Below are 26,927 nucleotides of genomic sequence, written 5' to 3' on the forward strand. Positions count from 1 at the left end.
AAAACGCGGCTGAAACCGAGTAGGACTAAATCAATCAATCAATCAATCTACAGCAAAAACACCACACATAGCGAGAACTTGATTTTTGGAATTCAGTCGTTTTTCCGCACTCAAACGGACACTTTTGACGCCAATTGACTAGCCAGCACTCAGCCGTAGCGCCCACTGCGACTGACGTGCCATGGCGACACCGTGGCCTCAGCAGCCCGCATGGCCAACACCATTCCGCGAGCATGCTACACGCCTCAGCACCTACCTTCAGGACGCGCTAACTTGCATTGATCGCACTCAAAGCCAGCCCGTACCGGCAGACCTCGTCAAGATTATTATCCATGGCACCCTGACATTCATACTAAAAGTACAACACGCCCCCGACCTCAGCACGGTATGCGACGCGCTTAGCATCCTGCAAACTGAGGCCAAAGCGACCTCGGACAACACCACGCGAATGCTCGACGCTGTCAAACAAGAATTTAAGACCGAACTCAAAAATACAACCGATACTATCCACACAATCGCTGCAAACGTACAACTAAACATAAGAGCTGGAGAGGAAGCAAAGACAGCAGCCAAGGAGGCGGCAGAGGTAGGTAAAGCCAGCCTAGAGATGGCAAGACGGATCAAAAATGCAGGACCACAGATAGGCGGCACGCTCAGCTATGCTGCGATGGCAGCGAGGGGCGCGACGCTAGCAGGTACATCGAATACACAAGTTCCTAGAATGCCTTCTTCTCAGACGCAGCGTGAAGTCGTTGTGACTATCAGAGACCCCAATACAGTACAGAGCCTGCGGGCGATGAACCCGCGCAACCTCAATGCGCACGTAGAGCGCGCCATCGCGCAGAGCGGAAATGAGAATATAGCTAGCATCAAGGTACTCTCTTCAAACCAGCTAAAGAGCGGCGACCTTAGCATCAAGACAGCTACCAGCACCGATATAGAAGCACTAAAGCAGTTCGCCGACGATTGGGTCCACCGCGTCGGCAACAGAGCCACCCTACGGATCACGACTTACGGCATCATTGCACACAGCATACGCACTAGCACAATCGACATAACTAGGTTCGAAGAGACGAGAAATCAGCTACTGCTAGACAACAAGCCGTTCATTCCGCAGGCAGAAATTAAGTACATAGGATGGCTAACACGCAACGCACCCACGAAAGCTGCCTCCAGTATTATTATAGAGTTTAGCAAGCCAGAAGACGCCAACAAGATCATCGACGAGGGCCTAATCTGGCAGGGCGAGGTCTTTCAGTGCGAGCGATACGAGCGACAGTGCCGAGTGAAGCAGTGCTTTAAGTGCCAACACTACGGCCACATAGGAACCCAGTGCAAGGCAACAATCGCATGCGGCTACTGCGCTCAAGAACACGAGAGTCGAGATTGCCCGTCGAAGCTTGACCGGACCATCCCCAAGAAGTGCGCCACCTGTCGAGGCGAACACGAAGCATGGAACTACCAGTGCCCCACCAGGAAAGAAGAGAGGGCGAAAGCGAAGGCTGCATACGACATGCGCCCACACTACCACCCGGTCACGGAGACAGGAAGGACGATTCCACTAGAAGAACCGGGGACCGCCGCCCGAAGGAGCAGACTCACGCAAGCCGCTGTATTGACGCAGCCAACACCAATCACCAGGAACCGATCCCAGACCGGACGAGGGCGGAAGAGGACCAACGCTGGAACCACCGTTGACCCAGCAGAGCAACAAAACCCGCCGACACAGGCGAGCGGCAGCCAAAGGCCACAGAGGCACATCATGCCCACCTGGAGGGCTATGGAAGCAACCGGGAACAGCACGCGACGAACACAGGGCGGCAACAGCCAGCACATGGAAATCGACTCTAACAACGAAGCATGAATAGACACAACAGACTAAACATATTACAGTACAACGTACGCAAGTCAAGAGACATGGTCATGGCGTCATTACTACGTGACCCAGGGATCTACGACTTCGATATTATCGCTATTCAAGAGCCGTGGAAAAACCCATACACAACAACTACACATCACCCAGCCAAGGACAAGTTCCACCTTTGCTACCCAACAAGCCACACAGGAGAAATAGCTAGAGTCTGTTTCTTTATTAACAAGAAGATAAACCAACTAGGATGGCGCTTTGAGGAACGAACTAGAGATATCTGCTCTATAATTATAGACCTAAAAGACGACCAGCAACAACAAGAAAGACTGGTCATCTATAACGTCTACAACCCGCCGAAGACCTCAAGCAACCGACAGAGTGTACTACCACAGGTACGAGAGGCGTTAAGACAATATCATACGGACGAACAAATACTGCTTGGTGACTTCAATCTCCACCATCCTCTATGGGGAGGGCTAAATAGAGAGGTCGCCGATCTTGAGTCAGAAGACCTGATAGACATTATAGGAGACTGCGCACTCCATAACACTCTCCCACCAGGAACGACCACATATGAAGAAGGCCGCTCGCAGTCCACGATTGATCTCTGCCTTGTAACAACGGGACTAATCGACAAAGTTATTAAGAGCGAAGTAGATAGAGGTCTAGACCACGACTCAGATCACCTGCCAATAAGCACAACGTTAGACCTTACAGTGCAACAGCTCAAGAAGGAGCCGCGCAAAGATTGGAAGAGACTAGACGAGAAAGCGTACACGAAAGCTCTAAGACACGCCTTACCTCCGCTTCGAAGACCGCTCACAAAGGCAGCGCTCGACGCATACACAGGTGAGGTGACAGCCGCAATTCAGAACGCGATACACAAGGCAGTGCCGGAGACTCAATCCTCTACCTACACCCGGGAAGGATGGACTGAGGAATGCAGAGCAATCCTAACTGAGACAAAACGACTAAAAAGGGTACACAGTCAGTACCACACGGAAGAGACCTGGGAAGCGTACCGCGCCGCAAGGAACCACAAAGCGAGAACAATTAGCAAAGCCCTACGCAAAGCACATAGAAACCGCATAGAGCAAGCGACAGAGTCACCAGACGCGCTGTGGAAGCTAGCGAGGTGGGCACGTACGAGGCATGACCAGTCAATTGGATCCATACCAACAATACAGCACCCTGACACCCGATGTGAACTAGAAGACCCAGCAGAAAAGGCTGAGCTGTTTCGAGACGTCTTCTTTCCAGCGCCACCAGAAGCAGACTTGGGAGACATAGAGAATGCTACATATGCAGGCCAGATTAACATGCCACCAATCGAAGAAAAGGAGGTACGGACAGCCATTCGAGCAGCATCGCCCTTCAAAGCCCCAGGTCCGGACAGGATCACGAATAAGGCGCTGCAAGCCGGGATCGACCTAATAGCAGTCCATCTAACGAGGATCTTTAACCAGAGTCTGCGGCTAGGATACTGCCCAAACTCATTTCGAGCGTCCATCACAGCTGTCCTCCGCAAACCCGGCAAGACCAACTACGCAGTGCCCAAGGCATACCGTCCCATCGCGCTACTCAATACTATTGGCAAGGTTATGGATGCAGTGATAGCCAGGAGACTGAGCTACCTAGTGGAAACCCACCACGTGCTACCGCTAACCCACATGGGTGGAAGGAAGCACCGATCCACAGAGCACGCACTACACGCTATTACGGCGAAGATCTATGAACGGTGGAACAGCGGAAAAGACGGCCAGGTGGCTAGTCTCTTGCTGCTAGACGTGACTGGAGCCTTCGACAACGTGTCTCACAAGCGGCTGCTCCACAACCTACGAAAACGCAAGGTCGACGAAAGGATAGTGCGCTGGATAGCAAGCTTTCTAAGCGATAGACACACCTGCATCTTAGTCGATGGGTATAAATCCAAAGACTACGAGATAAACACAGGCATCCCCCAGGGCTCGCCACTCTCCCCTATACTCTATCTCTTCTACAACGCAGACCTAATCGAGCAGTGCAACGAGCAGACGGACGCTATGTCAGTAGGGTATATTGACGACGTTGCTATCCTTGCCTGGGGCAAGACTACAGAACGAACGTGCGAAGTGCTGGGCACAGTACTAGAGAAAGCACAGCGTTGGGCAACGACACACGCATCTGTCTTTGCTCCCGACAAATTCCAGCTAACTCACTTTACAAGATCACGCAAACGCATCAACGTCGATGCGCCCATCCAGGCAGAGTGGGGCGAGATAAAGCCGTCCCCAACATGCAAGTACCTCGGGCTAACCCTAGACAATAAACTGAAGTGGAGAGAGCAAGTAGAGACGATCAGACAGAAGGCAATACGTACAGTACACATGCTGAGTAGCCTCGGCAGCTCTACTTGGGGCGTCCGTATGCAAGACATGCGCAGACTGTACGAAGCCATCGCACTCCCACAAATGCTGTATGCTTGCTCGATCTGGTCCAACGCCAACCTCAACGACAAGAAGCGCACCTACACGCACAAAACGATAGATGCCCTGCGCAGCATCCAAGCAAGAGCAGCGAGAAGTATATGCGGAGCCTACAGAGCAACCTCAAGGGCCGCACTTGACGTAGAAACGTTTCTCCTTCCAATCGAACAGCAGATCTGGAAGCACAACGCAGACGTTATTACTCGACTGTCTTCGTCTAGGGACATCGCGAAAACCGCAGGCTTTGAGCCGAGAGAACTGGCGCTAGTGGCTATTGATAAGAACTACAGGGCACACAAGAGTCCTTGGCAGAAGGTATACGAGGCACTGAGGAGCAAGCAAGTGCGCGATCTAGACAAGCAAGAGCGCATCCCGCCATTTATCACGCCCCCATGGCAGCGAGGACCGCACACCTACATCGACGGCAATGCAGACAAGGCCCGAGACCGCCACGATGCAGAGTGTGCAGCAGACAACAGCATTAGCATCTACACGGATGGCAGCGGCATCGACGGCGAGATTGGCTCCGCAGCGGTATGCCCACTCACACAGCAGACACTGTCTGTACACATGGGGCCAAGCAGCCTGTCGACAGTATACGCCGCGGAGCTGCAAGGCATCAGTTTGGCACTACAAATCGCACGGAGATACGCAAACGAGCACAGTGAACGGAAGAGTATAGCCATATACACGGACAACCAGGCCGCTATATGGTCTATAGCCAAGGCAGAGGGACGATCTGGCGCCTACATCCTCGGAGAGATCGCGCAGCAGGTCCAGGAGCTCCAGGACAAAGGACTAACTGTGACCGTTCGATGGATACCGGCCCATGTAGGAATCCCCGGAAACGAGGCCGCCGACCAGGCTGCCAAGGAGGCTACTGGATGGAGAGAGGACGGCCGCAGCCAGCCACCAGCAAACCCGCCCTCGCAGCTGCACCCACTCAGAACAACGCTCAGAAGGTGGTGCAAGACACAGGCAGAAAGGGCTTGGATCAGCGCATGGAGGGAAGACAAGAGAGGCCGTGCGACATACAGACACACACCGACGCCCACCAAGAAAGTGCTGCAGCTCCACGAGAGGCTCAGCAAAAGGGAAAGCGCGCTGTTGGTGCAGCTGCGAACCGAGAAGATAGGCCTCAACGACTTTCTCTTCAGCCAACACGTCCCGACCATTACCAACCCCCGCTGCAGCTGTGGAGAGAGGCGGCAGACCGTCGCCCACGTCCTCCTCCGCTGCAGCAAGTATAAGGACCTCCGGAACAGCATTTTTGCCAACCTATCCGGACGAAACAGCCTTAGGAAGATTCTGAGCACGCCGCAGCTAGCCACTAAAGCTATCGAGTATATGGAACAGACGCAGATCCTTGGGCAAGTGGGGATCAGAGATGAGTAGACGACGCCGAGCGCTGGGGGGAGACTGTAGGTACAGCGGACGCGACTGACGAGGCAACGCGCCTCTACGAGCCTAGAATTAAAGCATACAGTTAGTGGAACCAGTATCTAGACAAGCTTGCCGGCCGAGTGTAGATAGTGGTTGAGGAAGAACGGCAGGTTTGTGGGGACAGATGGTTTCTTTCGAGGGATGAAGTGGGGCGGCGCGGATCAACGTCCGCACCGCGTCCGCTGTCTGCCACGCCTGTCACTCCGGGCATAGCTGCGCAGCTCGCGGCTGAAACCGAGTAGGAGTCAATAAATAAATAAATAAATAAATCAATCTACAGCGCTTAGAGGAACCGGACTCCCCTCAAAAGCAGGCACGACAAAGTGTGCGCCATACTACAAGCAGGGATCATCACGCCTCGCCTGACTGGCTAAACGTAGCGTACCGCTGTCAGCACACGTGCAGTTAAGTTCTAATAATTCAATTTGATTAAATTCTTGTCGGTTACAGCTGCGATTTCCTGCACTTTTTCCCGCAACCCGACAGACCAGTGGTACTAACTACACCCAATCAAAAAGATGTTCTTGTAAAGAGACAGGCTACTCTCTCCTCTGTTAGAGAGATCCTACACAGCCCCTTCCCGAAACCATTCTAAAAGCGACTCATTATACCTTCTCACACCCTCGAACGCCTTGGGTCCATTACGCTCCGGAACCCTTGTCAGCGCATCGAAAACCCTCGCAAGATCCTCATCAAAAGTATCCACTACATACCCACACTCGCCTTCTCTGCCTACGAAGCCCTGAAGGTCGATATAAGCAAGTATAGCATGGGCACTCGGCACATCATCTAAGTGCCTCAGGAACTCCATTCACTGCTCGCCCGGCCATCCAAAGTAGCCCGTTGCCCTGCGGAACGCGCCCAAATGGTGACGCATGCTCATCCAGCTTTTTAAAGCGGTTTGTATACGCGCTGTGTCGTCCCCTAGCTGGGCTTGCAGGGCCTCTGTATCGCTGAGCCAGAACAGGTCGAGCAGGAAGTTCATCCGCTTTTCTGCATCGATGTCGTAGGAGTCGGAGCTGAACTCATTGATTCCATTGAGGTAGGAAAGGAGGAGTTTGAAGAGTTCGCGGCGGTACTCGCATTGTTGCCAGTTCGCGGGATCTGATGTGTGGGGTATAAGAGGTTGCGTGATTGAGGGCATGACTTGGTGTTTTTTGACGTCAATTAGTGACATAGCCTTCGTTATTGTAACTATGTGAGGAGGTGAGACGTACTGCGTTGAATTGGCTATCTGAGGTGGATTGAGCTACATATATAGATAGCCGTACACGAACTATCCCAACTCGTACTAGAGTGGCTCCAGTCAAGGCCGTAGACTGTTACCATCATACGCAGAGATGTAGTAATAAGGAAGAGAGCCGAGTGCGTTAAATCTCTCAAGACTAGCGGTAGTTAGCACTAACCTCATGACGCCTAGTGTCATGATATCGTGCATGGCGTCTGCAACTTCCGGGTGATACTGTTCTAGGTTTGCCGCGGTAGCCCCGCAGGAGGCATCGTACGCAATAGCTGTGTCTCCACAGCTCGATTAAAGGGGCGTCACCGACTGGGGGCTGTTGCATCCTGCTAACCAAGACCTCGATGGTCGTTTGTCGACCCACACACTGCACACAGCCCCAGGTGCTTCATCCTCAACCTTTATAAACCCTCGTAGCCTGGCATAGATAGCCATCCTCTTCCAGAACCAGTTTGACCGCACATTAGGAGCACGATCGTCTGAATTGCTCTTGTGTCTGACCTCGCCCTCACTCCTCCCTTCGCACCCCTTCCCCAGCACTTCTCTAGCACTTCCCAACCGTCTATGGGCAGACGGTTACTGTTAAATCCCGCTTACTTGTCCACTAGCTAACAGCGCACAGCAACCTAGCAGAGTGTGTTTCTTGTTTTTGTGCTGGATGTTGAAAGTTCGAGCGAAGTTCGAGCGAAGTCCGAAGCAACTATGAAGCACTGCCAGGACCCGATGAGTCTCAAGCGAATACTAAATACTGACACTGCCGACAATCTCGACACTCCTGACACCCCAGCTCGTAAACAGCATAAAGTGACAGCGCAACACTGCAGCCGTTTGCACACCTTTGGCGCAACAACTAGCACCGCCTCCCGAGACAAGCAATACGACAACTCTGCGCAGACTGTCGATGCAGTGAAGTACGCCAACCCTGCTCAAACCTACAACGCGGTGAACCAATATCCTCCGCACGCCTACCCTTCGCAAACCCTCGATGGACGTTGCAGCGTTGAGACGCTCCCGCCCATCACCGCCGGCGTAAGCTCAGGTGCTTCAAACATCGGCCGAAGCTCTTTCAAAAGAGATAAGAAATTTATTGTCGTCAACCCTGGAGACTATTATACACCTAGCAACGAGTACAAACCAGTTTGTGGGACATGTGGTAGGGATGATCTTATTTGGGATAACTTAGACCGTCATCAGGAGTCACCCTACTGTGTGAACGAGCGAACCTTCAAATTAGCGTACGCCAAAGCTGTTTTAAACTACCGCTATGATTAGCTCCCAGCCGTTCTCGATCGCTTTGACAAACGGCATGGTCAGACAACCAAATATTACAGATCTGACTTGGACAAAGTCATTTCGCTGTTAGCGGGAGGTAGGGGTAGGGGTAGATCTTGGGTAAGGTGGTTTAGCACCCTGCCAAGATTAACGAAGCTGTGTCGCGATCTCGACAACCACTTTCACTGGTACCCTTACCCTCCGGCATACCCTATACCCTACCAAAAACCGAATCCTCCGCCAAACTACATCCTACGCGAAAACCCAAATCCGACATACCCTTTGAATTACCCTTCAACGTACCCTCGTCCTTGCCTACCTTCAACAGCCCCGACTTATGCCTTCGAAATCACTGCCGCTGGGACATCATCAGCTCCCAATTAACTCGAAGCCACCACGAGGACTGCAGCCGAAGCTGCTACGAAAGCCATGTTGTCGCAGGCCAAGCGCTGTCGTGAACATAGACTTTATTACTAATAGCGCCGTGCGATGACCTTCCTATCAGCTGACCTAGAATGCTACAAAAAACGCAATATAACGTATTTCCACCCGTGACGAAAAACCACCTATACCGAAACAAATGAGGGGTACTTTGGCTTTGCTTCCTTATAACTCCACCCTTACGACTATGTTCGCCCTATAGCTTTGATGTGTTATGCTATAGCGACTTTTAAATACAATAGACCCTTCGCACCTCAATATTACCGTCGCATTATCACTCTTACGCCTCCTTCGCGGCACACCTTCTTTCGTTACGGCCCAGTGTCCTATGATAAGATAACCGTTAGTAAGGTCCTGTCTCTTTTATAACCCCTACCAATGTCTTCTCTAAGTCTAATAATGCGATTACCATAGCATCAAGTCATCACCAGCCTTGTTCGTGCAGTGGTGCGCGATTTGATGCAAGATCGCCATAGGGATCGGTACATCGAGGCGATGGCCTTACTTGTTCTGGCAAGCGTCAAACAGCGTTGCGTAATTTATTTCCATAACTAACCAAGGCCAAGCTAGCTGACTCATCAATAGCTGTGCCAGCAGAATGATTGTCAGCAAGTAAGATCAACTAGTCAACAGTCACCCGTCATATCAAAACAACTTTTCTTACACTCTCATGCACTTGCAGCTTCCGCTTTGCGCACGCCGCTTAGTGCTCACCCCTGTCTCGCTTGGCATAAGCCTTACCTTAACTGTTCTAGCTCCAGCTAGTGTGGCTCCTTGCTACCTGTCCAGAGAAACCGCTAAACTTCTTATTTATCCATGCTTATTGTATCTTATAGAGTACAACGTCTCTCACTGCGTAGCAAAGCAGCTTACAAGGTAGCATATATAACACAAATATAGTGATTCTTGTTGTTACTGGAACATCCTGCCCCACCAATGTTTCTTTTTCCTAGAGTTTTGGTCCTCTACTAAGCTGCTTTCCCCACCTATGTTCGTGCTACTGCCTGGACCAACATATTTATTTGAACGATTTTCATTGATCATGCCCTTCGAATTCCGACATTTAATGGCCGTGAAGGGATTGTTGTCTTTAGGTATTATGCTCAGACCGTCTGTGGAATGCATACTGTAGCGCATTCCATACGTATGCTCATACAGCTGCTGGTATAAGGTTGCGTTTTGTTTCACGAGCTCGTCAGCTTCTTCTCCACTCGGAACAAAGGGTATGCCAATTGTGATGTAGAGTTCTGGATCAACAAGTGACTGCGGCGGATCGATGCCGGTCCAGGCCCGTACGTGTTCGGCGTTCAGAATGTGGATAGGAATGAGTGTTGAAGTCTCTGCCAATGTAATCTGCGGTGCCTCTTTGCATGCTTGAGGCTGCCAGATAAGTCCACCAGGTTTCAGAGTCATCATATGGCTTGCAAAAGGCCTTGCTATACTTATGTGACCTCCGCGCAGTCGCAAAACCAAGTGCAGGACGCTACCCTAGTCAACCTTAGCCTATATTGACTTTTGAATATTGGGTATTGGAAAACAACCTCCACGATGCCATGGCTACTGAGAACAGTTTCTTTAGAGATGCATTAGTGTGCTGGCTTCTCCTTTAATCTGAGGAACTCACCATCAGTCATCTCCGTACGGTCGAAGATGATCCTTTGCTGATCTGGGGGGATGCCCTCTAGATCTTGTATTGCAGTTTTCAGCTGGGTACCTATAGTGACGTCATTGATGTCGACCTGGAAGATCTTCCCAGTGAGTGTTTTGACTTCGATGGTAAACGTGCTCAACTGATCAGGAACCACAAACACAGCTTTTGATGGTTTGATATCGAGCAACAAACTGCCGACAACGGTTCCGTCATCTGAGTTATTCTGGGATCTTTGTTACTCTTAGCAGGGTTAAAACTCTGTTTCAATGTCCGTTTACCTTGAAGAAGCAGGTGCTGCAAGAAACTGTCGAACACAGTCGGGAAAGGCGGAATCGGGTAATCCATCAAGGTAATACTTCCCATTGACAAGACAGTGCGCTTTCTTTGATGTAGCCGATCCAACCGCTACAGCGAATTCTCGATTGGAGTCGAAATCGATGAACATGGCTTCTTGATCTACTAATTTCAGCGCTCAATTGACTTGCACACCCTTAAGTTAATTCTCTTACCTCGCATGGCAATAAACCACCCGCCAGCTTCTCGAACCGAACTGGGAAGGCCGCGGAATCTGTCGACATGATACAACGGGAAGTGCCCTAAATCTGGAGTGTAGAACATATGCCCGTCGTTGGGAACCTTTGAAGTGCGCCGGAAGCTCAGTGAGATTTCACCGTTTGGCCCTGTAGCAAAAATACGACTGCAAGCACTAGTGCTTTGATCCATCTCAGCGAAAGAAAGTGCAAGTTCTGCCATGTTGTTTCCTGCTCTTAATACATACGCAAGTTCAAGCGCAGATGTCGAGTACTGTTGCACGCGTGGGTGCGGTGAAAAATTGATCTGTATTGTTACTGCTATCTACCATCTTCATTTATCTGTGGTGTATAGCTGTTGCTTTTTCTTGTTGAGGCAGTGCATCCTTGTTGCCATTACAGTGGCTTGTTGCTTTGGCTCAGCTGAAGTCATTGGTTCCCCACACTGCCCCGGCACTGCCCCAGCACTGCCCCTTACCGCCTGAGCGATTCCCGCCACTCCTTCTCCATCGCCGATCACCATCAGGAGAAGCGAAAACATGAGACACCAGTGGTAGAGAGTACACTGTTGGCGCTGCGCAAGAAGATGCACTGCCCACAGCGGGGTCGCGTGCTGGCGGTGCTAGCACATGTGTGGATGGGTCGGCGCAGTTAGGCTTGCGTAACCGTGGGGTCAAATGTGCCACAGCCACCATACCTGTAGTTTCCTTACTGCCAGTTATCGTTCTTAACTACTTCTTGTTCTAAGCATAACTTCTGCTCTTCATTCTCAACCGCTACTCTACTGCAAGTTGCGTCACATGGCTGCCAAAACGGACCACACTGTTTGCTGCGGTGACAGCGGATTGTCGGTAGCTGCGAATGTTATCGGAATTCTAACTTTTGTTCTTGGCGCGGCCTTGACCTACTTCGCATATTTTATCCTTTCTGTGAACGCTCTGGAAGACTTACGGACGATTTATGAAGATCAAGAACGATGGCGTATCGAACTACAACCAATCATCAATCATTGTGAACAAGAATACCATCGGAATGATCCTACTTTCTCAAAGTACTGCCAACAGCTAAAGGCAACATTGGAACAATCTAACCGGGTAACTAATGCAATCACCCGAGAGCTTGAAAAACTACCTAAGTTCGACAACGAATCAAGAATTCCACACGCCTTTCAGATCCGACGTCGTGTAATTTGGGTATTTCGGCGCCAAAAAATCATCGGGTATTTGGACCAACTTTTCAGAATCAAGACTGATGTGTACTCGATTTTCATGTCTTACTTGATACAGTAGGTTGTTCGGGAAGATACCGTTCTTGCTTTTTCTAACATGCACAGTCGGACAAACAATCAACTAGGCAGCTCGTGAAATAAAACGCGACCTTATACCATCAGCTGTATTAGCATACGTATAGAATGCGCTAACTATAGTTTGTATTGATTACATTAAGTTCTCTTCAAACAACCTGTCTAACCTTGAATAGTACGCTATCTCAATACATATGTGCAACCGGGGCCTTCCATGGGCCCTGTGCCCGCTCCAACAATCCGCTCATTCGCGCGACTTTAGGTGCTGGCGGTTCCTCTTGCGCGGCACTCTTGCGCTTACGACCGCGTCTTACCTTCAATTTATCTACACTAGCTTTCTCTTTTTCCGCGCGTTTCGCTCGGGCGTCCTGAAGATCCTCGTAGCTCATTACTTTGGCCTTCCCAAGGACTACGGACCTAGTGGATCGGCGAACCTTGGACTCGTTGTTATGCTTAATTAAGAGTCCGTTATGAGCCTGTAAAAGGGTTTGTTTGGCAAAGGATATCCGGGCAGCACTTGCGAGCTTCTCTACGTGTCTCTCTAGGCGCTGTCTCCTTGGCTCATCAAGTCCACAAGTGTCTTGCTTAATTAAGTTGTGCAACGATGAAAGGGCATCCGTTGTGACTGGGGTTACTGGTGTTACAGGCGATTCTAACACTTCTTCTTGCGGACAGGGCGGCACTACCTCTAGTCCTGGCTGTTCAACTGCAGGCTTAGGTATGCCCTCAAGCACCCTTTGTGGATTAAAAGGGAACAGACCGCTCGCTGCCCATGCAGATTTGATATTCCGCCTAGTAAGCGCCGTCCGCCTTGCGGGATCGTAGAGAGATGTGAAGTGGCTCTTCTCAACCGTCTCTACACCTCTGCGATACAGACGCTCAACCTGATCACGATAGGCTGTCTTCAAGGGGGCGAAAACCCCAACATCACAGGGCTGAAGCTTGTGAGAGGTGTGGGAAGGAAGACGACACAAGACAATCTTGTTCTGAAAGCAAAATTCCAGGACCTCCAGCGTTTCGTGAGTCCCGAAGCCGTCGCAGATTAGTACCCGTGGTTTACCGTTGGCTCTATCTCTAGTTTGGGGGTCGAACACACGCCTAAACCATTCTAGGTTCACTTTAGAGTCGTTATAACCATTTTCCGAATGTCCGTAGTGCCAACCAGGTGTCTCATACGTTGTCCAGTTGTCCCGGTGAGTCGACGCGGGCCAAATGATCAGTGGGAGCAGCGACCTACCGTCGGCACTTATACACTCAACAGCGGTCACCATTGTCCGTTTAATACCTACGCCTCTGTAGTCCCTTGAGTCGTCCTTACCTACCAGGACCTTAACAGAGCCTAGCATGCTTAGCATCACGCCGGTCTCGTCCATATTATAGACATTTTCTGGCAGAACAGCCGGGTCATCTAGTACGTTCCTGATTACGCCAAACCATTCCCACACCTTATTATATATGTTCTTGTCGTGACGTTTCCAGTCTATGGGCCTTACTCTCCTTGCTTTGAGTTCGGGATGCCGTCTCTCAAAGGCACGAGACCAGTTCTTGTTCGGGGCTTTCAGGGCGTTCTTCGTCGGATCGTCGGATCGCTGGCGGGCGATGCAGAAGGCTAACGATGGTATGTACTTGATTCGCACTGGTTGCCCGAAGTTAGACAGTAGGAGTAGAAAAGTTACTAATGCTTTCTCTTCCGCCACAGTGAGATACTGCTGGCTCTGGGCCTTCTCCTCTGGTGAGCGTCGTCCTTTTGCACGATGAAAGATTGTGGTGGAGGGAACGCCGCTGTGTTCCGATAGGGCAGCATATGTTCTACGTACGCCTGGTGGGAGGCGTTGGGCAAGCGCTTGCCTGGCTCGGTCCTTACTGACCATCGTCGGTGCATTCGTTGATGGAAAGGCACGATAGACAGCCGTATGCAATGAGGCGGGACACGCATGCTTGTGCTAAAATTAGTAACACGTGCTCCTTTGTTGAGGTGCACCAAAGAATAGATTTAAAGAGGCTTAGTGTAGAATACAATACATGAATGACTAATCTCGCTCTTGGCGAGCGCCGTGATGCACTGCAGATCTTCTCGGCCGGATAAATGCGGATGGCTTCAAGCTGGGCTCTGGGCGTCCTACGATTTGAGAGTACATTCTTACATCACAGATCTAACTACTGAGCCCTCCGAGGTTTATGTTTTCATGGAATCTGTGGTGATATGGCGGCGCAAAGACGATATGGCCCTGCTGCTCTGAAACAAATGATCGGCACTATAGCTAAGAGCATCGGACTTTGGTGGTCGCGCATAGGCTGTTGATAGAGGGATGTCTAAGGAATGATAACGTGTTAATAGTAACCTAAAAGAATAAGTGGGAAAGAGATTATGATACTTTATAATAGATTCGTTTCGGCACAGGGCGTTTTTCGCCACGCATAGATAGACATTACACTCTTATCCAACTATTCTGTCTACAATGCCCGCACCAAATCGTGTGACAAACGAGCATATATCCAGCAACGGTGGGCTGACATCAAGAGCCAACATCACGCCTAGAAATGACGGACTATCGCCGCCCACTTCCCTCTATCGTCTTCTTTTGAGCCAGAATTTGATTACGCGATTACCAATCTTGTTTTTGCAAAAGTTGCGCGTGCAGTTATCTATGTAACTTTAGTATAATGGATCTAATACGTCTAAGAACATTTTACAGGGTTTCAGTCTCTTCAACGTGGCCTGATATGTGTCCACCTTAGATGTTCTCTCGCGTACGTTCAGGGTTAAGAGCTCTTCGTATCCCACAAGATCTCACATCACATCACATTGTCCGCATCGGCAGGTATATTACTGACCGAATTAACTTTTCTACATATCAATCCAGAGAAGCAAAGGACAGGTGGAAGAAAGCCTCCTGGCTAACACCGAGGACCCATATACGCCAAGGGAAGCCGCAGGAACTGCAAACAGAAGGGAAAGCGCAGGATTCGTCCGTCTACTGCGTGACTATGGCAACAGCAGAGTTCTGTCGCCGTACCTCGATTCGCTGTTCACTTGGTACTCAACTTCTGCACATCTCCCCGCCCAGCTGCTCGTTTCTCTTCCTTAGCCCATCCCTCTCAAGCTCAATCTTCGCAATATACTCAACAGCGCACGATAGCACCATCGCTTTGCTCGGCTTCAGCCACCCGATTACAGCGCCCTCCCCGCTCTGCGACAGCATCGGAACAGCGCGTCTCAGTCTCCCCAGATCGGAGTTCAACCCCTCGCGGTACTTGCGCTCAACTTGATTATGCGGCTGGCGTGGCGCACGCTGGTATTGCTTTGAAGAGGAGGCGTTGGTAGACGGAACTGGTTTCGCGCCAGAAAGGTTGCGGTTGAGCCTTGGACGGCCGCGCTTGGGCCGGACTTGTCGTGGAGCCGACTCTTCGTCTGGTGAAGGCGCTTCTTTCGGGATCTCGCACTCAGGTAGTGGAGGGGACAAGGGTGGGGATACGAGGGCTGTGATGTCGTCGCTAAGAGGTGAAGCAGAGTAAAGTCTGGTGTTGGGCGTGGTAGGCATGTGCAGGTTGAATGTGGAGACCCTGTCAGAAGTGGATGCGCAGCTTTCCCTGAATTCGCCAAGCGGCTGCGTGGGGTAGTTCGCTAAGTGACAATCCCAGCCTGCGGAGTATTCAATAAACGAGTGAGACCGTTCGAACCAAGCATAGTTAGGAAAGGCTCCTAGCGATTGGTCGGGTGGGGTAGTGTACAAGCCGATGGGGTAGGCTTGGTCGAACGAGTTTTGCCAGTAAAAGGAATCGTCGATGGGCGAGTAGTCAGCATCGGCGACCATGCCGTTGGCAGAGAAGCCGGAGTGCATGGTGTTCTGGTGGTGAAGAGCACACAGCAAAGTAAACTAGTAATTATATTGAGTCAGACGGTTACTGAACAACGGTAAAGACTCCTGAGACAGATAACGTAGCTGTGTTCAAGCTCGAGGATCCGGGCTCCGAACTAGAGTGAGCAAGGCAGAAACGGATAAGAGTGGCACAAATGCTGCGTGTGATGCTCTAGTGATATATTAGTCCAAGTTAAGATGCCTTCATATACCCACATGGCAGCTTTCGCGCACGCTTGTTGCCATCTACAGCAACAGCCCACAACGACAGCAGTCGAAAGATGATGGGCTGTTAACGACAGCGCCAACCTTGGACCAGAGATCGGGGGAGCTGAAGGGATCGCATCGCCAAGCAATGGTTACTGCCATTGACCCGCGCCGAGGTGAAAAGATACCAGGTTGTAGCCACTCAACGTTGCGGTATTGTAGCATGCCCAGCATGCCCTGCATCCCTGCATCTATCTGTCCCTGGACCCTCGCCACATGCGCCCCAACGGTCATGTGTAGATACAATTTAAGCCTATGTCTGCAGTGCAGCTGTGTAGCTTTCATCATATGGCTCTAGAGCCATCGACAAGATGCAGAGCGTGGTTTCTCCAATGAACACAGTGCATCCGCAATCCTTTGAGCAGGTTTTCGCGTTCCAGACTGTTCTAAAGCTTATCTGGGCTGCAAAGCTTGGGATCTCTAGGATTGCTGTGTCCATCCTCTCGAAGTGCACAAGCCTAGCGCTTTGCACACCAATGCGCTGTTCTCCGGCAGAAGAAATCCCTTTCTGAACTGGCGAACACCGTCTGCGGTCTGACGCTTCACAAAATAATGGAAGAAAGGGTTCAATGCAAAGCGCTTACTTCAGTGAAAGCGAAAGGCATCCCAGAGGTAGAGCCCTACTTACCCCGCACAGCTGCGTCACGACCATCCATGTCGGACACTCGCTGTCTCCACAAGATCTGCTTGCTCACGACGGTGCATCTCCCTGCACATGGCCACTACAGGTGTTATTTAAGCACGACAACATGGGGCCCGAAAGCCTTGACAGGATCTTTTGCACGTCGATACCGGCGCAAGGCGTCGAACAAGTCTCTGCGGTCTCATGTAGCCAACATCCACCTTCACTTTGAAGCGTGTCGCGGCATCTAGTTGTCTCGTATCTAGAGATCATACGGGATGGCTATCTTGTCGCGCGATCTGCATTAGCTACGCACTGGCGCACCAAATTCACTGCGGTTGACCACTAGCTAGATTCGACGTGCACCTTTCCGCCATAGTTTGCGCGTCGTTCTAAAACAGTGTCTTGCAAAGAGGTTTACTCGTAGCGAACCTTAAGCTTCCAGGATGCAGATTGTGGGTGAGATCATGGGTGATTTCTGGTTCTGTGTAGTGGAAAGGTGTAGAGGGAAATGACTACCGAGGGAGCGCAAAATTGAGAGATAGCGACAGGTATTCGCTGCAGATGTGTTGGAGAAGGGGAAGAGCGAACCCTCTTCTTCTCGTCTCTGGGTCTGTGTTCCGTCCAGCTTCCCGCTAAGGCATGGCCTGATCCTCAACATTCCGGTCGAAGGCTGCCCACTGTGTGATTCTCTTTAGTCCGTCTTTTCCTTCTCAGCTTTGCGATAGCTCTCCCACCAAGTGCTGATATTAGGCTCCGTAGCTTGGCTGTAGCCCTTCCCAATAAGCTGCCATCGTATCAATCATCTGTCGTTGTCCAATCCTATGCTTCCCGCCACTCCGTTATCATGCAACGCATGGTCTTCATCGGTCCAGGTTTTGCCAACATAGCAGCGAAGGTCTACGGATACGAAGGTATCTACATTCACAGGAAGGCCAGCTACTGCGATTAGGAAATGAGGAAAGGGAACAGTCCAGTCAAAGTAACACGTTCCTCCATTGTCCAGTGTCGCCCGCATCTATCCATTGCCGCCCGCTCAAACGGATTGCACCATCGAGCAGCCTAGTAGCTACACTTCCCATTTTCTTCGTCATATCGGATATGCTAATCGCGATCGATGCTTTAGCTTGCCCAAAGGCCCCTCTCCATTCTTTGTATTCGCTTCTTTCGACTATCGCAATACACGGGCTGGGCTTACAAGGCTTGCCATAAGCAATTTTGAGGATTTAGGCAAAGCGGCAGAGTGAAAGATTAGTCAGACTGCTAAGTCTACTACGCACCTGTTCTCTCTTCGAGTGTGACTCTGCGTCTCGGATGGCGAGAACAGGTAAAGAAGTGATGATGCTCTGGACTTGGACAGCGGTCTGCTCTTTGAACCCTGTGCGTGAGTAGCAACTACCTATAGTCTCTCAATGTTTGGTTTAAGCGAGCATGTCGCCTCGCAGTTCGATTTAAGCCCGTGCAAAATGCACAATGTTCCTCACTCTCCGGTGGTTGTTGGAAAGCAAAAAGAGCAGCAAGCAGTCGCCCGGCAGCAATTGGCAGTCGCATCCACCGGGAGCGTGCTCACAAACGACGACTAAGATAGTCGAGCCGAGCCACCAAAACAGAAAGAAGCCACAAATTCAACGCTTGGACTACGACTGTGTAAATATTTAGGGACTCCAAAGTGGCATTAGTGACAGCTTACAGCTTCCTGGTGTCTCTTTTGGTCACATTGCCTGGCAGCCTGGAACTCGAGGTCCTGCTTCATGGCTAGGTCTACATCGTACGTCCTCACGCGATCGTCTGACAACACTGCACATCAGCAGATCGTCTTTGTAATACCTGAACATTTGTCGCACGTCGGCATTCGTCTACCGACTTTCTTCTTGGTAATCTTCAGCGCTCGGGGCTCCTGCTGGCACAATAAGAGGTGCGGTGACGCTGAGAAAGAAAAAGAGTCTGTGGCACCTCAGTGTTATAAACACAGACGAGATCCGCTGCCAGTCCATCCGAGCCGATGCAGGCTCCTACCGTATGGTCCTCCTTCCGAACACTCTCAACATGGTTGAAGCGCCGAATGTAACCGTTAATACTCTGCATCCTGTAGCGACTCGGGAGACGCAACAGCTCTAAGAGTTCTGGAAAGAATTAGGCAGGTCATGGAGCGCCTAGTAAGCTATGTCATTTGTCTATCAGTCTCAACATGTGTAGACGACACAATTCCCTAAGATAATACCGTGCCCACATCGTCGGGCACATTCTTGGAGTTGCAGCTCGCTACAACACTCAAGAAATGGCTGACCCAGAAGCAGGATCCACTCGCCTTCTCTTCGACCCCTGTCTGCCTCTCGAACTGTTAATCTTGTTGTTCTCGTCCTGCAACATATCGCGCTCTAGTGTAACCATCTCGATGTGATTGATGGCGGCGGTAATCACCATGGATTTACTTGGTCTTGGTTGGCTAGTGCCGTCTCCATCATCGCTCTGCAGCAGCGCCGGTACGGCTCTTCGCAGCCTCTCTAGCTGCGCATTCAAGCCTTCACGGTACTTCCGCTCGACCATGTTGTGTGGAATTCTAGTGGTGCATAGACCTTCCGTTGATGCGCCTGATGCGCTGCGTGCGATCGGATCGAGTTTGGGCTGGCCTGGTTTTCCCATCTGGCGCTTAGGTGCCGTCCCTGCATCAGCCAAAATCCGTGAAGAAGACTCACCCTTTGGAGCGCAGGACGGACCATCTAATGACATATCGCTGCAGGAACGGGACGTTGGCGTAGCCTGTCGTCGAGACACGCAATCGGGCGACAGAATCTGGATTGAGTTCGTATCCGCGTTGACCGCAGTGGCAAAGGCAGTTGTTGATACCTCTGAGGACCTGCGCAAGAAATCGTTCGGAAGGTCGTAGCGCGCAATGGCCTGGTCGAAAAAGGTGTCAGACAAAGCCCAGGGAAGCTCGTCCAGTTGCGAAGTACAAGCGTCCACCAGGTAGGGGCTGTTCGGCTGTTCCAAACACCATTCGTTGTCGGTTATAGTGTCGAAAGCCATCTCGGCGGTGTAGAAGTTTGGACTACTCATCGTAGGGGGATCACAAGTTGCTTACATTCGCCATGATGTGAAGAGCCTTACATTTTAGAGGGTCGCATCGACGCAAACAACTCCTCACACTACGTCCATTTCCAGCACACACTTCGCCATACTACGCATTTGCTATGTCCACATTCCTTGTCTTTGCATGCAATGGAGGACACCGCATATGACAGAAGACGCGCCTAGGACGAGTTGGGGACATTGGCGGCTCGGGACGTTTTACCGAGAGCACGGATCAGCGAACCCAGCACCGTTCTGGTGCAAAGCATACCTTCCTAGTGGAACGATTTTGCCTTCCGGCGGCTTGCAGTTACACGATCACACCTAACCTAGAAGATTCCACAAGGACTGTTGGGAGGACCACCATGGCTTCGCTTAGGCGCTTCGCTCAATCAGAGCTCAGTCGCTGCCAACTATTGTTTGTGACCTAGATAAATGTCATTTACCGTCGGCGGCATCGGCGAAACAACCCACTCGGTGATCCAACCATCTGGCCATCAACAACCATTAACTTCAACACGTCATAACTTCACCAATTTGGATCCAATACAGGCCGCAGTTAACGATTTAGAATCGTAAGAGCAGGTAGAGCAATTTCCATATAGACAGATAGCTTTGAAACGCGGCGTAAACTACACAACCTCGATGAGAAGATACAAAGGCTCTCAGAGCTCTTTAACAACCAGATCAATTAAACAGCACAAACTCAGCCCACAATAAGAGATGGAGCTTATAAGACACTTTAAGAGTCTAGCAAAGAGAGGCCTTCCACCTACAAGAGAGGCGACACAAAACTCTGCTTCACAGATAGCTAAGGAGGAGGTGGGAGAAGGGTGGGTGACACGCTTCCTGGCCAGGAACAACAACCACGTCATATCACAATGGACTGTTGGCATGGATAGTAATACACCAAGAAACCTCGCAATAATAACTGTTGTGGGTGGCTATACAGCTTCATTGTTGACTCGGTGAACATGTTGGTGGGTGGCTCGATTTGCGCGCCGGCTCAATATGCGTCCCCGCACATTATGCTGTCAAAGTATAGTGAATTAATAGTAAGATGTAGAACAGCCAGCGCGGTGGCTTAGCACACGTCGGTGCACAGTATTTGTCCTTCACTCCTTTAGTACGATCTCGATATTGTGCATCCAACGCGCCGATATTCGAACCCTGCACTGATGGCGCACGGGCACTGTAGCGGATCCGCCAGTGGTTCAAGATCATCGCTTACCTGGCATCCACACAGGTCGCAGAGGCGCTCTACTTCCTACCTGCGCCGCTTGCTCGCAGCCAGGGTCGGGTACAAACGCTTGATGCATACTACGCCGAGGCGCGTCACCCGTTTCCGCAGCCGAGTCGTGCAATCGCGCTTGTCGTGAGTCACGACGACTTTGCTTCATTCCAACCGTTGATACACCTAAGCTTAGCCAGTCACTAACGTCACCCTGTAGCCACGTTAATTGAATTAATAGCAGCTAGAAATCGCGTGAATCTGCCCCAAAGTTGGAGGAAATCATGGTAAAATCGGAGATTAGGTAAGTTCAACAAACCAAGAGGCAATGCAGCACAAATCCACGTCGCAACGCTAAGGATGAGGTGTTGAGTGGCGGGTCAGTTGGACTAACATTCTAAGGTGGTTGATCGATGCCTACAATCAGTAGAAGTTGCCTCTGGCCGTACAGGTTTCTGCTAGGCCTTTCTACCCTCACACTGCTATTGGACGAGCAGATGCGGCTTTGATACAGGATTGGACCTAGCGGAGCCGATCAATATGGAGTAAGAGCGGCTACGTAGAGCGGCGTCCACACTCCCGCAGAGCAATGAAGCCAAGAGTATGGTACTCGCAGCAGCGATCGAATAAATCGGTAGGATCGAGAGAGAGAGAGAGACGCCGCGTTGGACGAAGTCAAGAGGCAAGCTAGTAGGCGATGTCAGGATTATGAAGCTTAGGAACTGCTGGTCAGATAACAGACCCGCATGAATCGCTCACTCCTTACTTTTGTAGCTTTTCCTTACTGCCTTCTACATGGGCAAGCCAGCTGGGTAACTATCTGGGTTTGTCTCAGTTTCTTATCGGCCATCACACGGTTTGGATTGAGGGCTGATGCTAGCCAACACCACGGCTGTTGTACAGATTTAGTGAGACAACAGATGAAGATCATTGATTAAGCCACGCCCGAGGCAGTAGGCCATTGTTTGCTTTACTCGCATCCATATCAGAGAGCTTTCTAACGCTAATTAATCTACTGAGCCCTTGCAGTCAACCGATCAGCGTCATCGTACAACCTCAGGTGATGATATCTGCTTTGCCGCTCAAATGCGCAAAAATGCTCGGGACGTGTAACCGAGTGCCCGGCGCTTCGCGCGCAAGTAATATGGCGTGTCATTCGATTAGGTGCGTGGCCGTTAGTCTTCCATTACACGTAGTGGAGAGACGTCATCTGTTACTACCTAATGCCACGATTAAATGGTGACCTAAATAATGGGTTTTGATTTGAGATTTTCGTCATGGGTCAAAACAGCTGCTCCTTCACCGCTGTGATAAGTCACGAAAATGGCAGCAGTTGCGACAATTACGTCATTGAAAAGTATCAACGAGTTATACGACCTTATTGATATTACTTCCAACAAAATGTGCACCACTTCGAGTCAACCAGAACCAAATCTAAGGTGTTTAATTCTCCTCTGCAACACCCTTGATCGAAACATGCCGTTACTGCAGGTAGCAATGTCTGCATCGACGTTCTACGATACTGAGGAAGGCGTCTTATTCAAATATGAAAACAACGCTCTGCCTGAGAACTCTCGAGGTCCTGGAATTTATGAGGGCTTAGAGCATCTGCAGCCTTAGTCCTCTTGTTACCAAAACCTTCATTTGAAGATGGCATATTGTGGTTAGGCCATCTCCCAGCCTGCTCAATTGAAATCAGTAGTACTAACATAATTCTTTCAGGATAATTATCACTTCGCTAAAGGGAGGAGTTGATATGTCCTTCTATTCAGCAAACTGCTATCGTACCAGAAGCAGTCCTATCGGATGAGAGCAGACTGGTCGACAATCAATCAAGTAACTGTCTGGTGGTTAGCTTAGTTATTTGACAAAGGGGGGGTGCTGTCGAGGCGCAATCTGCACCGCCAGCTCAACCAAAATCGACACGAACATGATAATACATGTACCAAAAAAATATTCCAAATAGCACAAGCTTCTCACATGAATCTATATAGTAATACACGAGGAAATCTCGGGATGATAGCTATCGTGGGTGGCTCTACAGCTTCATTATTGACTTGGTGAACATGTTGGTGGGGTGGCTCAACAAGCGCGTCGGTTTACAGTGCCCGTGCGCGAGGTGAGCCAGGTCGCGGGGTGAGCCACCCGAACACCAAAACAATATTATCGTCACAACTTCAACGCGTCATAACTCTACCAATATGGACCCAATTCAAGAAGCAATTAAAGATATCGAATCGCGTGAACCAGGAGATGAATTCTCGTACCGCAAAGTTGCAAAAAAAAAAATACGGTGTTAATCGGACGACGCTGTCGCTGAGGCACCAAGGCAAAAGAAGGTCTAATGAAGCCCAGGCAGAACGCCAGCTATTACTCAACCCACAACAGAAGTTAGAACTTGTCCAATACATAGAAAAATGCACAAGGCGAGGTTTGCCACCAACGCGAGAGATGGTAGCAAATTTCGCCAGCGCGATTGCGAAGTGGGAGGTTTCTGAAAGCTGGGTTACTCGGTTTCTGCGCCGCCACGCTGACCATCTTACCACCAAATGGAGTGCCGAGATCGATCGCGAGCGCCACGAGGCTGACAGTAGAGAAAGCCATGAGTCGTACTTTGATCTACTTCACTCCAAGATGCGCGAGTACGACGTTGACGAGCGTAACACGTACAATATGGATGAGAAGGGCTTCTTCGTCGGCATCGCCTCACGCTCGAAACAAGTCTTCAGTAAGACAGTTTAGCAGTCAAAAGAACGTACTGAAGCGATCAAGGATGGCAACAGAGAATGGGTAACGCTTATTGCTTGCGTATGCGCTTCTGGTGAGGCACTGCGGCCCGCTCTTATCTACCAGGGATCCTCTAGGATTCAATCGAGCTGGGTTGACGACGTAGAGGTCGACAAACATCAGGTTTTCTTCTCTAACTCGCCCACAGGGTGGTCAAATAATGATATCGGGCTTGCCTGGCTCGAACAGGTATTTAACCGCCATACTGCAGCTAAAGCGCGACGACGAGGGCGCCTTCTAATCCTTGACGGCCACGGCAGCCACGTTACCGCTGATTTCTTAGATTTTTGCGACGCCAATCGAATCCTACTTGCCATCTTCCCCCCGCACTCAACCCACAGCCTTCAGCCGCTCGATGTGGTGCTGTTCTCGCCGCTCGCGAAGCACTACACCACAGCGCTTGACCGCCAGCTCCAGCAATCGCAAGGACACCTAATGAGCACGAAACAATCTTTCTTTACAAACTTCTGGGCGGCGTGGAGCTCTACAATGAAGCCAGAGCTCATCTCGAAGAGCTTTCAAGCTACAGGCGTGTGGCCGATGGACGCGGAGCGTGTACTAAAGCACTTTAACAACAGCACTTCGCGACAAGATTACGACTCAGAAGTTTCACACAGCAGCGGCAGCGATACTCGTAAGAAACTCCACGATTTACTTGACGAACTAGTCGAGGATAGAGCCAAAGCTCAAGCTACAGAGCTGCTAGAGCGAGTAGAGGCGCTACAGGTCAAGAACAAGCTGCTTCGCGAGGAAAACTTAGGTTTACAAGAAGCTCTCGACACTAAGAACAAGAAACAGAAGAAGCGCAATACGCTAGACCTTCAGCAGCGCGAGGAGTACTACGGCGGCTCTATATTCAGGTCTCCAAAGAAGCTCCGCGAAGCGCGCTGGCGCGAGGCCGTAAAACAAGACGAAGCCGAGCGACTGCGACTCCAGAAAACTCACGATAGAGAGCTAAAAGCGGCGGCAACAAGGTACAAGAAGCAGCAAGCTGAGGCTGCAAAGGTAGCTCGTCAACATGCTGCTGAGGAGAGGCGCAAGGCGAAGAAAGCGCGGGCTGAAGAACTGGCTACAGCTCGAGCGCTTAAACAACAGCAACGCGAAGCTGCAACCTCACAAAAATCTCGCGATACACCTAAAGGGTCTAAGCGAAAAGCCTCACATAGTGCTGCAAAAAATCCGACAAAGCGTCGTCGTGTTGTGGGCGCAGCAAGTCGGGTGGACGCTGCACCTGAGGCTCCTCCTCCGCCCACCCAGATCACGCGCACACGCTCAGTACGACTACCTAAGAAACATTCTGAGTAGATAGAAAGTTTTGCATACATCTATTTATTAATACACTAAGATATCTCGCGATAATCGCTTTTGTACGTGGCTGTACAGCCTCGTCTTTTTGAAGTCGTTATTCTGTTGGGGTGGCTCACCCCGCGACCTGGCTCACCTCGCGCACGGGCACTGTATCATCTGTCCGACCACGGTGGAGTGTCGCGTTGACTTTGGTGGGGCTGCTGGTTTGGTTGTGGGACGCATTACATCGCACCTGTTGCAGGCTAAGCGCTGTCGGGAATATGAACCTTATTACTAATAACACTGTGCGATGACCTTCTTATGAGCTGAGCTAGGATGCTAAAAATAATACGTTACATACACTCTCCTCTAGTTATTCTGTCCATAATAACCGCACTCAACCGTGCGACAGCATCACAGACATTATGCCCTTGAGCGAGACTGTTCTTACACCACTTCTACTAATAAATCAAAGAATTCATTTCCAAGAGATCTCCTGATCGTAAATGAGCCCTGAAATCCCTGGCGTGATATCTTTCATGCACATCAAGCTCATAATAAGCGCACCTTTTCAGGATCACGCCACATCAGACAACACTAAAAATTTGTACAAAGGTCAGAATAAAATGTTCACAATGATTCGCAAACCGCCCAACCTCCAAAGAACACGTCTCTCATCTCAAAATTACATAGACTTAATATGCAGCTTCTCCTCCTAGCACTTCTAGGACTGGCTGTGGGTTGTTCGTCCATACCTAAACACCCTGCGCATACTAACTAAGCTCAGTCAGCATCACTCATTCGGCGCGACTGGACATGCCCTGCTCTCATCAGTGGATGCACGAAAAGCTTTCTCGTAACGTCCGGCACCTGCGACTCGATTGCTGCCGCGAATGGACTCGCGCCGAAAGATTTCTATGCCTTGAACCCGAGTCTTAACACACCCAGTTGCAACAACCTGTACGCAGGATGCTCCTACTGTGTCGCCAAAGGATCGAACCCGTCTGTCTGTCCTACCGATTATAACGCCAAGTGCGACAAATTCCATGAGGTCAAGACCGGCGATATATGCCAGGCAATCATCCAACAGAATCCACCATTAAGCCTAGACCAACTGTTCGCATACAATCCATCGATTCACAAACCGGCATGCGATAACCTTTCCCCGGCTTGCAAGTACTGCGTCCACGTACGTGATGCGCCGAAAGTCCCAGAGCCGCACCAGCCAAACGTCAGGAAAGATTGCAAGGAATATTATCAGGCAGTTGCTGGAGACTACTGCTACAAGATCTCTCTAGACAAAGGAATCAACCTTAATGATTTCATGAGTTGGAATCCAGACGTTGGTCCCACGTGTCTGAATATGTTAGTGGGTTACTGGTACTGTTTGCGGACATGATATTTGCGCTATGATGGGTCATGGTAGGGAAACACACTCTTTAGGGTATTAAACACAGCTCAGACATCTGGAACGTCTTTCGATAGGTCGCATTGTTCCTCAGAATCGTCCCTAAAATGATAGACAAAGCTAGGAAGGGAAGTATGGGCATTTCAGGCCGTAATCCTTCAATACACATCACACAAGCTGA

General features: G+C 50.4%; 16 protein-coding genes across 16 annotated transcripts; 9 read left to right on the top strand and 7 right to left on the bottom strand.

Moving 5' to 3' along the window:
- Positions 1–181: 181 nt before the first annotated feature.
- On the top strand, positions 182–1,864 carry COCVIDRAFT_115247 (hypothetical protein; the record flags this gene model as incomplete). Its single annotated transcript, XM_014695016.1, has 2 exons — positions 182–1,249; positions 1,334–1,864. The coding sequence occupies 2 exons, from the start codon at positions 182–184 to the stop codon at positions 1,862–1,864; spliced, it is 1,599 nt and encodes a 532-aa protein (XP_014550502.1).
- A 3,957-nt stretch (positions 1,865–5,821) lies between these two features.
- COCVIDRAFT_115270 (hypothetical protein) lies at positions 5,822–5,989 on the bottom strand (the record flags this gene model as incomplete). Its single annotated transcript, XM_014695017.1, has 1 exon — positions 5,822–5,989. The coding sequence occupies one exon, from the start codon at positions 5,987–5,989 to the stop codon at positions 5,822–5,824; it is 168 nt and encodes a 55-aa protein (XP_014550503.1).
- Positions 5,990–6,589: 600 nt separating this feature from the next.
- On the bottom strand, positions 6,590–6,922 carry COCVIDRAFT_31772 (hypothetical protein; the record flags this gene model as incomplete). Its single annotated transcript, XM_014695018.1, has 1 exon — positions 6,590–6,922. One exon carries the CDS (start codon positions 6,920–6,922, stop codon positions 6,590–6,592), a length of 333 nt encoding a protein of 110 aa, XP_014550504.1.
- A 798-nt stretch (positions 6,923–7,720) lies between these two features.
- Positions 7,721–8,290, top strand: COCVIDRAFT_21056 (hypothetical protein; the record flags this gene model as incomplete). Its single annotated transcript, XM_014695019.1, has 1 exon — positions 7,721–8,290. The coding sequence occupies one exon, from the start codon at positions 7,721–7,723 to the stop codon at positions 8,288–8,290; it is 570 nt and encodes a 189-aa protein (XP_014550505.1).
- A 2,027-nt stretch (positions 8,291–10,317) lies between these two features.
- On the bottom strand, positions 10,318–10,512 carry COCVIDRAFT_115242 (hypothetical protein; the record flags this gene model as incomplete). The annotated part of the gene is made up of 1 exon (XM_014695020.1): positions 10,318–10,512. A coding segment is annotated over one exon (195 nt), but the record flags the coding sequence as incomplete, so codon positions are not given.
- A 1,200-nt stretch (positions 10,513–11,712) lies between these two features.
- On the top strand, positions 11,713–12,201 carry COCVIDRAFT_21058 (hypothetical protein; the record flags this gene model as incomplete). Its single annotated transcript, XM_014695021.1, has 1 exon — positions 11,713–12,201. The coding sequence occupies one exon, from the start codon at positions 11,713–11,715 to the stop codon at positions 12,199–12,201; it is 489 nt and encodes a 162-aa protein (XP_014550507.1).
- A 289-nt stretch (positions 12,202–12,490) lies between these two features.
- Positions 12,491–13,828, bottom strand: COCVIDRAFT_58152 (hypothetical protein; the record flags this gene model as incomplete). Its single annotated transcript, XM_014695022.1, has 2 exons — positions 12,491–13,222; positions 13,310–13,828. Coding segments are annotated over 2 exons (1,251 nt in total), but the record flags the coding sequence as incomplete, so codon positions are not given.
- Positions 13,829–13,933: 105 nt separating this feature from the next.
- On the bottom strand, positions 13,934–14,089 carry COCVIDRAFT_73840 (hypothetical protein; the record flags this gene model as incomplete). Its single annotated transcript, XM_014695023.1, has 1 exon — positions 13,934–14,089. A coding segment is annotated over one exon (156 nt), but the record flags the coding sequence as incomplete, so codon positions are not given.
- Positions 14,090–15,256: 1,167 nt separating this feature from the next.
- Positions 15,257–16,057, bottom strand: COCVIDRAFT_115252 (hypothetical protein; the record flags this gene model as incomplete). The annotated part of the gene is made up of 1 exon (XM_014695024.1): positions 15,257–16,057. One exon carries the CDS (start codon positions 16,055–16,057, stop codon positions 15,257–15,259), a length of 801 nt encoding a protein of 266 aa, XP_014550510.1.
- Positions 16,058–18,437: 2,380 nt separating this feature from the next.
- COCVIDRAFT_115251 (hypothetical protein) lies at positions 18,438–18,623 on the top strand (the record flags this gene model as incomplete). The annotated part of the gene is made up of 1 exon (XM_014695025.1): positions 18,438–18,623. The coding sequence occupies one exon, from the start codon at positions 18,438–18,440 to the stop codon at positions 18,621–18,623; it is 186 nt and encodes a 61-aa protein (XP_014550511.1).
- Positions 18,624–19,235: 612 nt separating this feature from the next.
- COCVIDRAFT_31777 (hypothetical protein) lies at positions 19,236–20,021 on the bottom strand (the record flags this gene model as incomplete). The annotated part of the gene is made up of 1 exon (XM_014695026.1): positions 19,236–20,021. One exon carries the CDS (start codon positions 20,019–20,021, stop codon positions 19,236–19,238), a length of 786 nt encoding a protein of 261 aa, XP_014550512.1.
- A 48-nt stretch (positions 20,022–20,069) lies between these two features.
- COCVIDRAFT_115266 (hypothetical protein) lies at positions 20,070–20,219 on the top strand (the record flags this gene model as incomplete). Its single annotated transcript, XM_014695027.1, has 1 exon — positions 20,070–20,219. A coding segment is annotated over one exon (150 nt), but the record flags the coding sequence as incomplete, so codon positions are not given.
- A 537-nt stretch (positions 20,220–20,756) lies between these two features.
- On the top strand, positions 20,757–21,813 carry COCVIDRAFT_21062 (hypothetical protein; the record flags this gene model as incomplete). Its single annotated transcript, XM_014695028.1, has 4 exons — positions 20,757–20,969; positions 21,280–21,408; positions 21,513–21,568; positions 21,762–21,813. 4 exons carry the CDS (start codon positions 20,757–20,759, stop codon positions 21,811–21,813), a joined length of 450 nt encoding a protein of 149 aa, XP_014550514.1.
- A 1,734-nt stretch (positions 21,814–23,547) lies between these two features.
- COCVIDRAFT_57901 (hypothetical protein) lies at positions 23,548–23,898 on the top strand (the record flags this gene model as incomplete). The annotated part of the gene is made up of 1 exon (XM_014695029.1): positions 23,548–23,898. A coding segment is annotated over one exon (351 nt), but the record flags the coding sequence as incomplete, so codon positions are not given.
- A 324-nt stretch (positions 23,899–24,222) lies between these two features.
- On the top strand, positions 24,223–25,356 carry COCVIDRAFT_115283 (hypothetical protein; the record flags this gene model as incomplete). The annotated part of the gene is made up of 1 exon (XM_014695030.1): positions 24,223–25,356. A coding segment is annotated over one exon (1,134 nt), but the record flags the coding sequence as incomplete, so codon positions are not given.
- Positions 25,357–26,038: 682 nt separating this feature from the next.
- On the top strand, positions 26,039–26,737 carry COCVIDRAFT_21064 (hypothetical protein; the record flags this gene model as incomplete). The annotated part of the gene is made up of 2 exons (XM_014695031.1): positions 26,039–26,074; positions 26,126–26,737. 2 exons carry the CDS (start codon positions 26,039–26,041, stop codon positions 26,735–26,737), a joined length of 648 nt encoding a protein of 215 aa, XP_014550517.1.
- Between the last annotated feature and the right edge of the window lie 190 nt (positions 26,738–26,927).

The sequence above is a fragment of the Bipolaris victoriae genome (assembly GCF_000527765.1).
Source record: "Bipolaris victoriae FI3 unplaced genomic scaffold scaffold_184, whole genome shotgun sequence".
Lineage (NCBI taxonomy): Eukaryota > Fungi > Ascomycota > Dothideomycetes > Pleosporales > Pleosporaceae > Bipolaris > Bipolaris victoriae.